This window comes from Gobio gobio (assembly GCF_949357685.1).
Source record: "Gobio gobio genome assembly, chromosome: 8".
NCBI classification, from domain to species: Eukaryota; Metazoa; Chordata; class Actinopteri; order Cypriniformes; family Gobionidae; genus Gobio; species Gobio gobio.
The window spans coordinates 22,450,466-22,468,924 of record NC_137114.1 but is presented as its reverse complement, the minus strand read 5'-3'; the positions used below and the strand labels follow the sequence as shown (position 1 = coordinate 22,468,924).

Genomic DNA, 18,459 nt, shown 5'->3' with positions numbered 1-18,459 from the left:
CCAAGGTGAAGTGCCAGACTCCATCAATGTTTTATTCAGAATGCATATGGTGATGTGTGTTTGCGTCTGTTTTACTGTTTAGAGTGTCCGTGAGGGTGACACGGCTCGAAGTGTCATGCAGTGTTGTCTACTACCTTTCACAAGTTTCTCGCCCTGAAAAATCCACTCGCAGGTGATTTCGTCTGGATTGGCCAAGACTTTGACAGGAAGTGTGGCGGTTTCATCCTCAATGACCTGGACCAGATCGGGCTGGTCATCCGAAAACTCCGGAGGAACTGAATTACACACAAGGACACACACAGATGTATCACATACGTTTGAAGGTGCTAATGTGGAAGTAACCTATTTATAAACATCATGACGAACGCAGGAGTCAGTTACACAAAGCAGATTGCGAGTCACACCATGCGGTAAGCAATATATCCGACAGATAATCACATAATACATTAGCAGCTCTAATTCAAGACTAACACTTTCTCTGCACTGACATTAACACACCATTATTTACACTCCTGTAACCATTTATATGTCAATTTAAAATGTATATTACGTAACGTTATTGTAATAATGAATTGCACTTCTACAGCATTTATTCATGTTAATTTCAAAATTTACTAATACATCATTAAAATCAAAAGTTGTATTTGTTAACATTAGTTAATGCACTGTGGTGAACAAACAATGAGCGACCGTATTTTTATTAACTAATGTTAACACATAAAACCTTATTGTAAAGTGTTACCATAATTTTAATATTATTACTTTTATTTTCGGTTCAGTAGTAAAATAAAAGATACTATACCTCCTACATTAACTACAAAAAGTAGATCTAGTTGTTTTCCAGAGCATTGATAATTATGATATAATCATATTAAGCAATGCACTGCAAAACAGCTAGATCTACTTTTTAACCTTTTTGATTTTTTTTTTCTAATTATAAAATGAATACAGTATATACACCGATCAGGCATGACAGGCATCCTAATATTGTGTTGGTCTCCCTCTTGCTGCCAAAGCAGCCCTGACCCATCGAGGTATGGACTCCACTAGACCCCTGAAGGTGTGCTGTGGTATCTGGCACCAAGATGTTAGATGGCACCAAGGTTTCCCAGTAGAACATTGCCCACAGCATCACACTGCCTCTGCCAGCTTTCTTCTTCCCATAGTTCATCCTGGTGCCATGTGTTTCCCCAGGTAAGCAACACACACACCCGGCCATCCACGTACTGTGTATTCTTACCCCTTAGAACCTGCATTAACTTCTTGAGGAATTTGAGCTACAGTAGCTCGTCTGTTTGATCGGACCACACGGGCCAGCCTTCGCTCCCCATGTGCATCAATGAGCCTTGGCCGCAGGTTCACCAATGTTCCTTCCTTGGAGCACTTTGATAGATACTGACCACTGCAGACTGGGAACACCCCACAAGAGCTGATCTGACCCAGTCTTCTAGTCATCACAATTTGGCCCTTGTCAAACTCACTCAAATCCTTACGCTTGCCCATTTTTCCTGCTTCTAACACATCAACTTTGAGGTCAAAATGTTCACTTGCTGCCTAATATATCCCACCCACTAACAGGTGCCGTGATGAAGAGATCATCAGTGTTATTCACTTCACCTGTCTTAATGTTATGCCTGATCGGTGTATATATATATGTTAACTACTGAAACCTTATTTTAAGGTGTTACCAAAATGGTAATATTGAAATGGAAAAAAAACAATGACTAATTAACAATGCAAGCAAAAACTAGCTTTGGAGAGTTAATTATAACTGAACAGCTGTCTGGTAATGTTTTTAGAAATTGCTAAATAGAAGAACGATATTCTACAGTTTTGATGTGAAACAAATTCAGGAGATACAGACAGACTACCGAAGAAAGGTTTAAAAGACTGAAAATCACTCATGCTAATATTCTTAATTCACATAGGGCAAAAAGTTAATTTTGCTCATGCTCATAAAAACTGATTTGAGAAAGCAGCAGATTTTGAGCCGTTTTCCTCTCTAACGTCTGAGTGTGAATAAGGCACATGATTTATTGCGCTGTTGATCTCTCTGCGAGGCTTCTGTGTCTTTGTCTCATTAATGTATATTGTGTCCTTTCTGAGCGAATGAGAATTCAAATGCAGATTTTAACACAAACGATTTGCTTACATCTACAAGCAGGCACGCACGCACGCACGCACGCACGCACGCACGCACGCACGCACACACACACACACACACACACACACACACACACACTAAGAAAGTGAAAAATGAAATATAATCTTAATATAAGACAATAAAACAGACAAAGTGATTATTTATGGTCTGTTCTTACACCGACGGAGATCCAAATCACAATTTGTTGAGGTTCTAAAATAGTTTAGGAGTGTGTGACACACACGCACGCACGCACACACACACACACACACACACACACACACACACACACACACACACACACACACACACACACACACACACACACACACACTCACGCACACACACACACACACACACACACACTGACATTCCATCATGCTCACAAAGCGTGTCAGGCTTTGAAGAGGTGGCTGGCTGGATCAGACAAAACAACATCAAAGTCAAACCATAATCATTGCAGACACAAAGACACACGCAGTCACACACAAAACACCATATACTCGCCATAAGCATTAGCAGAAATAGACTCATTCAAACGTTCATCGGAATGCTTGCCAGAGCAAAATAACAATATATCTTCCATCTTCATACCAGAAAGCTACAGCAACCAAACTCATGTTAAAACTAAGGCTATCAATTACTGGATAAAAATAAATAATAATAATAATAATAATAATAATAATAAGTAATTAATGGGATAATAAATAAATAATCCCTTTTTGTAATAATAATAAATGTATAATAATAAAATAATAAATGGGATAATTTGTTTATTTACTTAATTAATGTATGGTATATACAGGATAATAAATAAGTAAATTATCCTATTATTTATTTATTTATTTATTTATATATAAATAATAAATCAGTCAACACATTATTTCTAAATAAAAAATAAATAAATAACAGGATCATTTATATATTTAATTCATTTATGGGATATATGGTAAATAAAGTAAATAAGTAAATTATCCAATCATTGCATTTATTTATTTTATGTATTTATTTATAATTCAATAGATTATTTAATTTATTTGTATTTCATTTCTTAAGAAAACACATCTTAAGAAAATAGAAGACATAAATACATATAAAAATGTACAAAACAATACTATAAAACTATTTGATTTATTGTGCTTCCTTATGGACATTTAGTCTTTTTCAGGTTTTTTGTTGTTGTTGTTGTTGATCTTTTTGCCTATTAATTCCAACTACATACATTTTGGCACAAGTGTGTATTTTTATAGAAATTTTACTATTTCACCCCCATTTCCTTTAATAAATCTATTTTACACTAGGTATGCAAAATAGTTACACTCAGGACCTTAAAGGATTAGTCAAAATGAAAATATCCTGATATTTTACACACCCCTGTCTCATCCAAGATGTTCATGTCTTTCTTTCTTCAGTCGAAAAGAAATTAAGTTTTTTGAGGAAAACATTCCAGGATTTTTCTCCACAACATTGACTTCTTTGGCAACCAAAATGTTGAAGGTCCAAAACAAAGCAGTTTCAAAGGGCTTTAGAGGCTCTGCGCAATCCCAGACAAGGAATAGGGTCTTATCTAGCAAAATGATCGGTCATTTTCACAAAAAAAAATGTATATACTTTTTAACCTAAATTGCTTATCTTGCGCTCTGTGGCGTGCCAGTGATTATGTAATCACCCCGAAAACGTCACACTAGACGTAGGCAGAAGCACCGCCCCCGTGTTTACAAAGTGCACATGTGAAGACTAATACAAACGCCCTTTAGCAACAAAAAAAAAAAGGTAAAACAATGATGTCGGAGGATTTTGAAGTTGAAGATGGAGTGTTTTCATTTTAAAGTGAACTTTTCATTTTGAAGTGAACTAATCCTTTAAGGACACAAACGTCTCCATTGAAACTCATTACAACTGCAATTTTATAATACCAGGGCCATCTAACTATAAAATTAATAGATCTTTGTTAATAGGATTTCATTCTTTTGGCTTCAACATTTACATTTTTTATTTTTTTTAGCAAATGGTACCATTGTCTTATAGCCTAGAAATCTAGACGCACCCTAGCAGCAGAAATTTGATTTTGCCGCGAGTGTAGTCTAGCAACTCTCGGTAAACCTGAGAGCTGGAAAAACCAAACTCTGGTCAGGCCAATCACAGCGTGTGCAGAGTCGGTGGGCGGGTTTAACATAACGACGGCACGTCACGGCAGAGTTGCAGAGGTTCTGTGTGCTACTCGTAAACAAAGAAGTCTTTTGAATCGGCTATGGCCGCGACTCTGGAAGACTTGTTATTCCTTGTTACTTGTCAAAAGAAGATGTGTTTGAAGTTTTGCCGACCGGATACGGCGAAAGTCTATCAACTAACGTTAGCTCGGCTTCACCTTCTTCTTCGCTCTGGTTGGTTGTGGCGCTCATGGCGCTATCCAATTGCGTGCAGAGGGAATTTGAAAGACAACCATTTATCCCGCCCCTCGGATTGAGCCCTGTCAATGGTGAGTTTCCAGACCCAACATCTTGATGTGGGTCTGGCTTGGCAGGCTAATTTTCTTAGGTTTGGCCTATAAAGCAAATACTCACTTATTTCCCGTTTTATGCTTCTGCATAATATAGAGCCAAAGCTATAATTGTGTGGGTGTGATGGTATGGATGTGCAGAGTGTGGTTTGTAAGTGTGTAATATTTGAGAGAGAAAAACTCAACTGCAAATCACAAATCCAACCACTGTGTGTACCACACAATTTTACTGAAAGCTCTTTTTCTGAGATATCAACCTCAAATTTTTTAGCAGTTTATATAATATATATATATAAAATATATATTTATAAAATATATATTTTATAAACAACAATGTTCATAAATCATTTTCATGAACTTAAACCTATATAACTTTCTTTTTTTTTTTACTTAAAAAATTACCTGCCATGGGTCTTCTTTAAAATGAGACCAACTTAAGTCTGTGCTCCCAAATGTATGTGTAACTTTTTTTAATTGATGCACAAGGGTTAAACCATCCTCATCTGCTCAAATAAATAGGATTAATGCATAGATTTGAATGGCTACAGGGAGACTGTTGCAAAGTGTCGGGCCAGAAATAGCAAAAGCTCGATCTCCACGGTACTTCAGTCTGGACCTAGAGACGGACTCAGACAGCAATCTTAAATGTCCCGATCTGAGCAGTCTCGCTGATTTGTGTGGATGCACCAACTCAGTTTAAGATTATGTAATAATAAAAAAAACCCTAAATTAAAATGTTTAATTCTATACTCTAAGTTGTATGGGCAACCACTGGTGATGTGGTGATGTGCTGAAATGTATGTGTGCCAGTCAGAAGCCTGGTCATTATCCCATTAGAAATAATTAAATTTGCTAAGGCTGACAAAATGACATGATCAATAATATGTAAATAAAAAAATGTACAAAATTGACTTCTAAAGCCACTATTTGTAATGTCTATTCAGTGCTTTACTCAGCTCCAGCTAATTATTTAATAAATTATCTACTGATATGTGCAATTAGTTAGGGTCAATTTCATTTGCATATCATGCGATTTTTTTGATTAGATACTGATCTGCAGTCAGCGGACAGTCAGATCAGAGTAAAAACACACACACACACACACACAGAAAAAAAACTCACAGAGCACATTCAGACTGTAGAAGTTGTTGACACCCTCGGACAGCACATTACTGAAGGCCTGGCAGGTGATCCTTTTCCTCCAGTGATAGGAGTCAAGAGTGAGGGACAGCTTACTGGTTCGGGACATCCCACCAAATTCAGCCTTTTTAGGAGCCTGGTCAACTCCTTTCAGCCTGAGAGAGAAGCTTACAACGTTATTTCTCATGGATATTTCATACAAAGTAGAATTTCAAAAACATCCCCTTGGAGAAACACTGCAAAAATAGACTATGAATATTCGATAAAGCCTTCCACAGTAACAGCGTTCACCTGCTGTGAAATCTTTTTGTTTGCCCGACATGCGTTAGGGTCCCGTGGGGACCATTCGACAAAACTGAAGCCCTATAATACTTGAAACAGACCACTCCTCTGCTCACAAACACTGTAGTTTTATAGCTGGATTTCTTTAGAAATAAAAGCTGAGCCATAACGTTTGGCTTGGCTGGTAAAAAAAATAAAAAAAATAAAGCTGATCTGCTCACAACTGATGTAAAGTTTTTTTCCCCCCAAAATGGCTACATATTGACAGCACCAGAGACAGACTCTAACAAGGTAATGACTTAGTGATCACCAGCTGCCAGTCGAAATCTAATACAGTTAAAAAAAAAAGGTCTTGAGATGGATTACAAACTGCCTATCAGCCTATTGCACAAAGTCTGCTCTTTTTCTACAGATACACACATCACAAGTCATCTATTACTGCACATTTCTCAGCATTAAACAAACTACCTGGGTAATTTTAGAGCCAAATTCATCTGAAATGCATTCCAGTGAGACTGAAAATGATGTATTTGCCTGCGTTTTATGAACTAAGGGTCAATGCTCTGCAGTCTATTGGGCTGTGGAATACAGTATTAGCTGTGAGTGTGTATCTGTGAATGTGTGGAATGATGTGGTGACATTTGTATGTATAAGTGAGTGTTTGAGTACATGATGGGACCCAAACTCCAGCTGATATTCGCAGTGGGATTGCTGCTGCCAGCCAGGCAGTCCAGATCAAGCGTCTGACCCCTGCGCAGCTCCTTCTGCTTGACCACGATCTTCACGCTCACTGCGGGAACTGATCCAGGGACAATACAAAGAACATCTCATTAGAATGTGCGTGGGGATTGCCATAGTGTATCCTCATTTTAAGGCGTATCCAACATGCAAATAGACATTTACCAAATACTTTTATCCTAACTCACGAGACAAAGAGTTCTAACCCCATCCATGAACAATCCCCATATGATTGATACAAATATTAAGATTATTTGATAATTCTATTTACTGCACACATTAAATAGTTGTACTTGTTGAAGATTTATTTGAAACCTTATTAGGTCACTTAGTATTTTAGACAAAACATCACAATTTTAAATACAGCAAAAACTTCAATATTGTGAAATGTATTATAATTATACGGTGGCTGAGAGAGCTCAACGCGCTGCAACTGAAGAAAACACATGCAAATTAAGAACACATCTTCATCAGTTTGACAACACATGCATATTTCTGTATTTGGTTGTGTTGTGAACTTTTGCAGCGTTTCTGTATTTGGTTGTGTTGTGGACTTTTGCAGCTTTTCTGTATTTGGTTGTGTTGTGAACGTTTGCAGCGTTTCTGTATTTGGTTGTGTTGTGGACTTTTGCAGCGTTTCTGTATTTGGTTGTGTTGTGGACTTTTGCAGCGTTCGTTGTGTTGTGGACTTTTGCAGCGTTTCTGTATTTGGTTGTGTTGTGGACTTTTGCAGCTTTTCTGTATTTGGTTGTGTTGTGAACTTTTGCAGCGTTTCTGTATTTGGTTGTGTTGTTTGCAGCGTTTCTGTATTTGGTTGTGTTGAGGACTTTTGCAGCGTTTCTGTATTTGGTTGTGTTGTGAACGTTTGCAGCGTTTCTGTATTTGGTTGTGTTGTGAACGTTTGCAGCGTTTCTGTATTTGGTTGTGTTGTGAACTTTTGCAGCGTTTCTGTATTTGGTTGTGTTGTGAACGTTTGCAGCGTTTCTGTATTTGGTTGTGTTGAGCACTTTTGCAGCTTTTCTGTATTTGGTTGTGTTGTGAACTTTTGCAGCGTTTCTGTATTTGGTTGTGTTGTGAACGTTTGCAGCGTTTCTGTATTTGGTTGTGTTGTGAACGTTTGCAGCGTTTCTGTATTTGGTTGTGTTGTGGACTTTTGCAGCGTTTCTGTATTTGGTTGTGTTGTGGAGTTTTGCAGCGTTTCTGTATTTGGTTGTGTTGTGGACTTTTGCAGCGTTTCTGTATTGGGTTGTGTTGTGAACGTTTGCAGCGTTTCTGTATTTGGTTGTGTTGAGGACTTTTGCAGCGTTTCTGTATTTGGTTGTGTTGTGAACTTTTGCAGCGTTTCTGTATTTGGTTGTGTTGTGAACTTTTGCAGCGTTTCTGTATTTGGTTGTGTTGTGAACGTTTGCAGCGTTTCTGTATTTGGTTGTGTTGAGGACTTTTGCAGCGTTTCTGTATTTGGTTGTGTTGTGAACGTTTGCAGCGTTTCTGTATTTGGTTGTGAACGTTTGCAGCGTTTCTGTATTTGGTTGTGTTGTGAACTTTTGCAGCGTTTCTGTATTTGGTTGTGTTGAGGACTTTTGCAGCGCTTCTGTATTTGGTTGTGTTGTGAACGTTTGCAGCGTTTCTGTATTTAGTTGTGTTGAGGACTTTTGCAGCGTTTCTGTATTTGGTTGTGTTGTGAACGTTTGCAGCGTTTCTGTATTTGGTTGTGTTGAGGACTTTTGCAGCGTTTCTGTATTTGGTTGTGTTGAGGACTTTTGCAGCTTTTCTGTATTTCGTTGTGTTGAGGACTTTTGCAGCTTTTCTGTATTTGGTTGTGTTGTGAACGTTTGCAGCGTTTCTGTATTTGGTTGTGTTGTGGACTTTTGCAGCGTTTCTGTATTTGGTTGTGTTGTGGACTTTTGCAGCGTTTCTGTATTTGGTTGTGTTGTGGACTTTTGCAGCATTTCTGTATTTCGTTGTGTTGTGGACTTTTGCAGCTTTTCTGTATTTGGTTGTGTTGTGAACGTTTGCAGCGTTTCTGTATTTGGTTGTGTTGTGGACTTTTGCAGCGTTTCTGTATTTGGTTGTGTTGTGGACTTTTGCAGCGTTTCTGTATTTGGTTGTGTTGTGGACTTTTGCAGCATTTCTGTATTTGGTTGTGTTGTGGACTTTTGCAGCGTTTCTGTATTTGGTTGTGTTGTGGACTTTTGCAGCGTTTCTGTATTTGGTTGTGTTGTGGACTTTTGCAGCGTTTCTGTATTTGGTTGTGTTGTGAACGTTTGCAGCGTTTCTGTATTTGGTTGTGTTGTGGACTTTTGCAGCGTTTCTGTATTTGGTTGTGTTGTGAACTTTTGCAGCGTTTCTGTATTTGGTTGTGTTGTGGACTTTTGCAGCGTTTCTGTATTTGGTTGTGTTGTGAACGTTTGCAGCGTTTCTGTATTTGATTGTGTTGTGAACGTTTGCAGCGTTTCTGTATTTGGTTGTGTTGAGGACTTTTGCAGCGTTTCTGTATTTGGTTGTGTTGTGGACTTTTGCAGCGTTTCTGTATTTGGTTGTGTTGTGGACTTTTGCAGCGTTTCTGTATTTGGTTGTGTTGTGGACTTTTGCAGCGTTTCTGTATTTGGTTGTGTTGAGGACTTTTGCAGCGTTTCTGTATTTGGTTGTGTTGTGGACTTTTGCAGCGTTTCTGTATTTGGTTGTGTTGTGGACTTTTGCAGCGTTTCTGTATTTGGTTGTGTTGTGGACTTTTGCAGCGTTTCTGTATTTGGTTGTGTTGAGGACTTTTGCAGCGTTTCTGTATTTGGTTGTGTTGAGGACTTTTGCAGCGTTTCTGTATTTGGTTGTGTTGTGGACTTTTGCAGCGTTTCTGTATTTGGTTGTGTTGTGGACTTTTGCAGCATTTCTGTATTTGGTTGTGTTGTGGACTTTTGCAGCGTTTCTGTATTTGGTTGTGTTGTGAACGTTTGCAGCGTTTCTGTATTTGGTTGTGTTGTGGACTTTTGCAGCGTTTCTGTATTTGGTTGTGTTGTGAACGTTTGCAGCGTTTCTGTATTTGGTTGTGTTGTGAACGTTTGCAGCGTTTCTGTATTTGGTTGTGTTGTGAACGTTTGCAGCGTTTCTGTATTTGGTTGTGTTGTGAACGTTTGCAGCGTTTCTGTATTTGGTTGTGTTGTGAACGTTTGCAGCACGTGTTGCAAAACTGATGAAGATGTTTCTTTATTTGCTGGTGTTTTTTCTATTTGCATGTTTCTTCAGTTGAGCTCTCTCAGCCACCGTATAATTTTAATTAAATGTTTTTAATTTTCATATATTTTAAAATATTTTTATTCCTGTGATGCAAAGCTGAATTTTCTGCATCATTACTCCAGTCTTCAGTGTCACATGATCCTTTAGAAATCATTCTACAGTAATATGATGATTTGCTGCTCAGTAAACATATATGATTATTATCAATGTTGGAAACAGTTATATATTTCTGGAAATTGTGCTGCTTTTCTTCAGAATTATTTAATAAATCAAAAGTTTTAAAGTATTTCAACAGCATTTATTTGAAAAATAAACCTTTTGGAACATTTTAAACAACAAATGCTTCATGTATTTATGTATTTGTCATTTTCATGTATTTATCATTGTATTGTGCTATTAATGTGTTTGACATTGTTCTATCATTTGTTGCATGACATCTAGTAAGTGACACGTATGAGCCAAAACATTATGACCAATCACAGGTGAAGCGAATATCGTTGATCATCTCCTAACAAGGCGACTGGGTCAGAGTATCTCTAAAACAGTGAGGACCCGCGGCAGAGTGTTGGGCGCCCAAAGCTCACAGATGCACGAGGGCAACGAAGCCTATCCTGTCTGGTCCGAGCCAACAGAAGGTCTACTGTCACAAAATTTTAATGATGGTTATGGGAGGAATGTGTCACAACACAGTGAATCACACTCTACTGCGTATAGGGCTGCAAAGCGCAGTTAAATCAGAGTGCCACGATGCCCATTGTCAAAATCGCCTACAATGGGCACGCGAGCAGTCGGAACTGGACCTTGGAGCAGTGGAAGAAGGTTGCCTGGTCGGAAGGGTCCTGTTTTCGCTTACATTATGTGGATGGCCATGAACGTTGTACCGTTTACTTGGGGAAGTGATGCATCAGGATGCACTGTGGGATGACGATGAAGCTGTGGAGGGAGTGTGATGCTTTGGGCAATGTTCTACTGGGAAACCCTGATTCCGGCCATTCATGTTGATGTAAATTTGACACGTGCCACCTACCTAAACATTGTCGCAGACACCCCTTCATAACAATGGTGTTCCCTGGTGGAAGTGGGCTCTTTCAGCAGTGTAATGCTCCTTGCCACAGTGTAATGCTCCAACACCTTAAGGTGTTGCCCTGGCCTCCAAATTACCCTGATCTCAATCCAATTGAGCATCTGTGGGACACCAACAAGTTCAATCCACAGCGGCTCCACCACGCAACTTACAGGACTTGAAGGATCTGCTGCTAATGTCTTGGCGCCAGACACCATAGGGCACCTTCAAGGGTCTTGTACAGTTCATGCCTCTGTGGGTCGGCATTGTTTTGGCAGCACGAGGAGGACCAACAGCATATTGCTATAACAGCAAAACATCATAATGTTTTGGCTCATCTGTGGTATATGGTAATCATTATCTACAAGAAAAACCCTCATGTATTTAGGAGGTTTAGAAGTAGGCCCTACACCATGCTACCCCAACAAACTTATATGGTTCCGCATGTACACATCAGAGTATCATGTGAGTGGGTTTTAGAAACATACACAGAACCCTGAGTTTGGTTTGAGCGGAGAGAACTTTCTTGGCTTTGTTGGAGGAGTCACAGCGGTAAGTGGCCAGATTGTCACTGGGCTGGAGGGTGAGAAGAAGATCTCGTGACACACCACGCTCTGAAGACACCTGCTTCGATGCGGTTGGCACGACTTTATTGTTCTGTAGTTTACACACACACAGACACATAGGAATATTTAATGGCAGAAATAACAAAACATACTTGTTACAAGCCCGTCAACAAAAACGTTCATACCACTACACACCTTCAACCACACTAGCTGACCTGTGGGATTTCCACCACTCGAGAAACAGACTAAACGAAGAGATGTACCCGAGTGTAAGAAGACGTTTGGTGGAGGAGCATCTAACCACACCTTCTGAGGAGGATCTAAGTAAAAATAAGACAAACAGACATTAACAGAACTAATATTCCAGTCAGCAATAGTGCATCGATTTATTTATTTTATATAAGCTTTTATCCAAATTACAATTAATTCAAGACATACATTTTCTCAACAATCACTACAGTTCAAATGTTTGGTCTTGTTAATAATCGTTAAATGTTTTTTGAAATAAGGCTCTTATGCTCACCAGGGCTGCATTTAGTTGATCAAAAAGTACAGTAAAAACAGTAATATTGAGAAATGTTATTACCATTTAAAATACATTTTTTCTATTTGAATACACTTTAAAATGTAATTTATTCCTGTGATGGCAAAGCTACATTTTCAGCATCATTACTCCAGTCTACTCCACAAACAAACAGACAAACAAACTGTAGTGTATATGTTACATGGGAATCACAACTTTAACTTTGGCATTGCTATCAATATGTTGCACCAGTTAAGCTACTGAATTAATATAATTAATTTATCAGGGATCATTCTACCTAAATGACAGATAAAATACCAGTGGTCGCTCACAGTAGACGATGAGCTCTTCAGATCGCACACTAGAGAAGCGGGTGCCTTTGTTGAACGCCTCACAAGTCAGCGGAAGACCGTTGTCTTCACGTGACACTTTATGCGTCAAGTTAGACATCGTCATCATCCCACCATTATCCCCCTGCAACACAAATATTTCATATGAGACCTTTCATTTTTACTGAGCAGAATATATGGTCCTCGTAACGAGCCATTATAAGGAAACATAAGAATACTCGTTGCACACAAGATGGCAAACATTAAATTATACCACCGTGATTCACTCTCTTTGATGGTACACATTTTCGAAACTGACCTTGTGCATCAAATGTTTGATCAGAAATACTGTAGTCCATGTGATTTGACACATGGTTATTAAAAACAAAAGCATTGGAATACAATGTGGCTCTACTATCGCACTAAAAAGCATAAACATATGAATGTGTGGCACAGTCACAAGTTAAATTAGTAGACTATATATTAGTGACACAAATTGACAGTATAAATCATCTGATTTCTGTGTCCTTCTGGGGAAAGTGTTGAAAATAGGCCTTGACTTTTAGTGTCACAGGGTGTTTTTTCATGTTCATGTTTCATGTTCTTGGTTTATCATGTTCACTGTCTTGTTTCTTAGTTTGCTTTGTTCACTGCCATGCACTTCCTGGTCTTGTCATGTGATTCCCATGCCCTCATGTGTTGTGTCATGTGATTGGTTCATTGGTTAATCAGTGTTCACAGGTGTCCCTTGTCTTGTCATTTAGTCTCAGTGTATTTAAGCCCTCACGTTTGTCATGGTCTTTGTCTAGTATTGAACATCATCTTCTTGAACTTCTTCCATTTTCTAATAATGGCACCAACAGTTGTTGCCTTCTCACCAAGCTGCTTGCCTATTGTCCTGTAGCCCATCCCAGCCTTGTGCAGGTCTACAACTTTATCTCTGATGTCCTTACACAGCTCTCTGGTCTTGGCCATTGTGGAGAAGTTGGAGTCTGTTTGATTGAGTGTGTGGACAGGTGTCTTTTATACAATGATTGGAGAACAGGAGGGCTTCTTAAAGAAAAACTAACAGGTCTGTGAGAGCCGGAATTCTTACTGGTTGGTAGGTTATCAAATACTTATGTCATGCAATAAAAGGCTAATTAATTATTTAAAAATCATACAATGTGATTTTCTGGATTTTTGTTTTAGATTCCGATTTTTGTCTCTCACAGCTGAAGTGTACTTATGACAAAAAATACAGACCTCTACATGCTTTGTAAGTAGGGAAACCTGCAAAATCGGCAGTGTATCAAATACTGTAATTTAGTTTAGTTATAAAAAAAAAAATCACCCCCCTCAGTTGTCATGAAGGGCAAAATTAGCTGTATAGACCAAAACCACAATTTGTACCAGGCTGTAAACATGTTTTTTCTGCTGTAAATTTGGGCAATTTAACATGGGGCTCAATGAGATTCTGCTCCCTTCTGGAGCCTGTTTTTTGCAGTTTAAATCACTTCCGTATAGATTCTTTTCTCTCGTTTGACGCTTTGAACCCTGGCTAACAAGCTACAGCCTGGGACACTAGACGATTTTCAAATCTTAACCAATTTTAAAACCGTGGGAGACCACAGGACAGTTTTAACAGATTTTTAACATAATCCTCCGAACGCACACTAGATGATTTGGCCAGACCGCGAGACCACACACCTGCCGATTGTAGTATCGATTACACAGTGACAATTCCACACACAATATGACTTGCGTGATCAAAAGTGACTTCAAACTTGACGCTATGAATGTGGCTTATACACTTTTCAGTGTGAGTTAGCAAATCTGGTTAACGCTAATGCATGCAGACGTTACATGATGCTAGACCCCACTTTCGTGACATGTTTGTGGCTGCCATGTTTCAGCTATAGAAAGCACGCAACATCCGGTTGGTGAAGCTTGCTTGCTCTCATTGGCTAATGTGGGTATCCCATCCGAGGCAGACTGATCAAGAGATTTTGGATCGGGAGGCTCCAACACGATTGGGTGCAGTAAAATAATCCTAATGATTTTTCACAATTGAGACGTTTTCTGACAAAAAGTCAGTTGCATCAAGCCTCAAATTGGGCCACGCACCTCCTATTGTTGGGGGGTGCAAATCAGGCCCAAAATCAAGCTTAAAATATTCAAGTATGTGGCAAGCATAAGGGTCCCCTCGCAGATGCCGCCGTGAAAGCAGAAGCCTTTTCTCAGATTTAAGCAATTCATGTGGGTCATACTCTTTAGGTCGGAAATTCTGAAATCCATATACGGAAAAAAAAAGAGATTGTTTCACTCTGATTTATCTCACAATAGGGAAGAAAGGATGATAGCAGCTTCTGTTTCATGCCGACTATAATTGGCAGAATTTTTAATTCTGATCATTTGCTAAGCTCTAATTTACAGCTGCTCAGAGAGTTGACCCAGACTTCACGGTTAATTATGGCCAAACTATTAGAAAATATCATAAAGAGTAGCTCAGAGAGAAAAAAAGAAAATAATAAATTAACACCAACATGTAAATGAAAGATCAGATGTAAAACACCTCCAAATGAACAAGGAGTGTCCTGTGAAGCGCCGAGCAGCCTCGGGTTGGCTTTTATTCACTTATGTTTCATTCAAATCAACCTCTGGAGAGGAAGAGCTGGAGATTAAAAAAAAGAGAGACTCTAAAAGCCCCTGATCTCACAGAATATTATGTAGTAACTAATAGAATCTAAAGTAAAAGCACAGTCTTGATGGAGACTTTGAATCACTCTCGGTTCAAGGCTCGCCGGCTTTATTTCACACAATAATTGAAAAATATTCCTTTAATCAAGCGCTACACCTCACAAAGCCTTTCGCTGTTGGTGAGATGGTTCGTGTGAGTGTTTAGATGGGAGTTTGTATTGTTGATGGACCTTTCAAAAGCAAGACGGAAACAGAGTGCCAACTAAAAAAACTGTTTTAATTATAATTAATTTTTAGAAACTACTATGGCCATTTTTGTAAGAGAACAGTTTCCACGTCCTCTACCTTGACTGTTAAGTGTTAGGTTAAATACCTCAGAGATGGTAACATCCGTTCTGTTGAGCTCCTTAAACCCAAGCCACCAGCGGATGTGGACTGGCGGATTACTAGAAGACGTGGAACAGCACAGATTGATCTCCTGTCCCTCTACAGCTTCAAAGGAGCCCAGTAACGTTACCTCAGCTGGCTCAACTGTGAGAAAAAGTGATTACCACAACAGAAAGAGAAGCAAGATAAATGGACAGTCAGCATATCTTCCCAGCAAATTGTTTAAACACGCTAGTCATGCCACAAAGGATTTGAGGACATTAAAATACGTTCTCATGATCCTCTTACACTACTGAAATAATGATCTATCTGATCATTGGTATCAGTTTTTGTGTGCACTCGGATGTATTCTCAATAACCCGTATGTGCCAATGAAAGTAGATTTGAGATAAGACATGGTTATTTGACATGTAGACAAGACTGTAACAAACCATCCTCTGTTAATGAAAGATTACAGAAACTGCGAGTAGCAGCAAGTATTGACCTGATTTACTTGTCAGCCATTATACAGCCATGTATAATTGGCTAATAAGTGACAGTGTCATGAAAGATCAAGCTTTTGTTTGAAGACTATGCTGAAAACAACAGGCTTTTGGCCTTCTTAGAAGTTTGATGGGTTTTTGGGCAAAGGTTTTTTAAAATACATTTTTATTGACTACTCACAGAAGACGGTAAGAGTGCGAGTGAGGGACTTTGGTGAAAGAGAAACTTGGTTGACGCTCTCGCACTGCAGCACAGCATGATTGTCCTCTGGCTTCACCTCCATTTTCAACACGCTACTGGACCTACGTGACACAACGTCCACCTCCCAGCTAGTGGACAGGACTTCTCCATTCTGAGAAAGAGAAAAGATGGCACAAACTGAGAGACAGACAGACTGAAAGACAGAACAAGAGATAGATAGATAGATAGATAGATAGACAGACAGACAGACAGACAGACAGGCTAGGCTAGGCTAGGCTAGGGGTTTGTTGAGTTTCACATGTTAGAAATATGGCAAAGTATAGTCCAAAAGTTAAGACAATATATAATTGCCCTTCACAAACAAGGAACAGGATACAACAAGATAGTGAAGGTCCTAAATGTTCCCAGAGACACTGTTGAAAGCATGGTTTGCAAGTTCAAAGTTAAAGGAACAGTGGTTAAACTACCTGGACAGGGCAGAAAAAGGAAGCTATCAATGGCTGCAACCAGATTTCTGAGAAGGTGGGTTCAGAAAAGCCTTCAAGTGACTGCAAAAGACCTGCAGCAAGACTTGGTTGCAACAGGCACTGAGGTTACAACATGCACAGTAAGGCGAGTACTAAACATATGTGTTTTTTCATAACATAAGCAAAGACGTACACCACTACTAACCCAAAAGCAAAACAATTTGCTCAATATCATTTAAATGAGGCACAGAAGTTTTGGGATTCTGTGGAGCGAAGAAACAAAACTGGAACATTTCGACCCTATGGATCAGCGGTATGTCTGAAGGAAGAATAATGAAGCATCTGAAAAGAACACTCTGCCTACAGTTAAGCATGGTGGTGTCGTGGTGATGCTCTTGGGCTTTTTTGCACCCTCTGGCACAGGAAACCTGCAGCGTGTGGAAGGCAAGATGGATTCATTGAAGGAAATCCTAGGAGAAAACGTCATGTTGTCAGTGAGGAAGCTGAAGTTTCGGCGTCATTGGACCTTCCAGCAGGACAATGATCCCACCAAGGCTTGGTTGCAGAAGAACTCCTGGAAGGTTCTACAGTGGCCATCACAGTCACCTGACTTGAACACCCATAGAGAATCTCTAGGGGGACTTGAAGAAGGCTGTTGTAGCACACAAACCCAAGAATTGCTCATGAGGAATGGGTGACGATTCCTCAGGAACGCTGCCAGAAACTGGTGTCTGGTTACACATCTCTTTTGCAGCCGGTCATAACAGCAAAAGGGTGTTGGGCTAAATTTGGGGAAACCACTTGAAACATTTGTTGTGTTGAGCTATTCCAATTAGTTTTGATTTGTTAATTGCAAATAGCTGAAAGTCTGTCAATTTTGCCAATAAACGATAGATAGATAGATAGATAGATAGATAGATAGATAGATAGATAGATAGATAGATAGATAGATAGATAGATAGATAGATAGATAGATAGATAGATAGATAGATAGATAGATAGATAGATAGATAGATAGGTAGGTAGGTCTAGAAAAACACATTTGTGTCTGAAATCAGTCATCCAGTCAACCCCTTTGCAGACGCTAACATTTGCATTAGCTGAAAATTATTAGAGATGTCAGGACTGACACATTTTATCAAAGTAAACTGAGAGTCTCCACTGTGAGTCTGTCTGCGGGACACTACATGAATTGAAAAGTAGATTCGGCTGCCTAGACTTCACTTGCAAATTATTTAAATCTTGATGTCTTCTCTCTGTCTCTAAACACAGACGTTTAATAAAGTTCTTGGTTGCAGCTCTCAGCTTTCCCTTAGGCTTGCTGATTTTAATCATTCACACACAGATACACATACACACACACACACATATATATATATATATATATATATATATATATATATATATATATATATATATATATATATATATATATATATATATATATACATAAATATATAATATGTTATATATATATATATATATATATATATATATATATATATATATATATATTGTGACGAGTCCACCCAGAGGAATCAGCATCGCCCTGGCAACAACACACCTGCACGTCATCACCATGGGCTGATCGGTCACAGCTGCACCTCATCAGCCCGGAGGCATATAAGCAGCTATGGATGAGCAGACAGAAAGACTCTGGTCTCGAGCTGAATGCACTGCTGGACTAACCCCTCTCTTTATTGTTCTCCTAGAAAGCAGCGAGTGAC

General features: G+C 39.0%; 1 protein-coding gene across 1 annotated transcript in view; it reads right to left on the bottom strand.

Moving 5' to 3' along the window:
- nphs1 (NPHS1 adhesion molecule, nephrin) overlaps nt 1–18,459 on the bottom strand; it is a gene marked incomplete at its 5' end in the record, with an annotated part of 142,577 nt that overhangs the window by 51,497 nt on the left and 72,621 nt on the right. The window contains 8 exons of the mRNA XM_079823686.1: nt 135–275; nt 5,766–5,938; nt 6,735–6,864; nt 11,586–11,754; nt 11,859–11,983; nt 12,519–12,660; nt 15,568–15,725; nt 16,245–16,416. Of these exons, the coding sequence (XP_079679812.1) occupies nt 135–275; nt 5,766–5,938; nt 6,735–6,864; nt 11,586–11,754; nt 11,859–11,983; nt 12,519–12,660; nt 15,568–15,725; nt 16,245–16,416 (1,210 nt within the window). The remainder of the gene's footprint in view (nt 1–134; nt 276–5,765; nt 5,939–6,734; nt 6,865–11,585; nt 11,755–11,858; nt 11,984–12,518; nt 12,661–15,567; nt 15,726–16,244; nt 16,417–18,459) is intronic.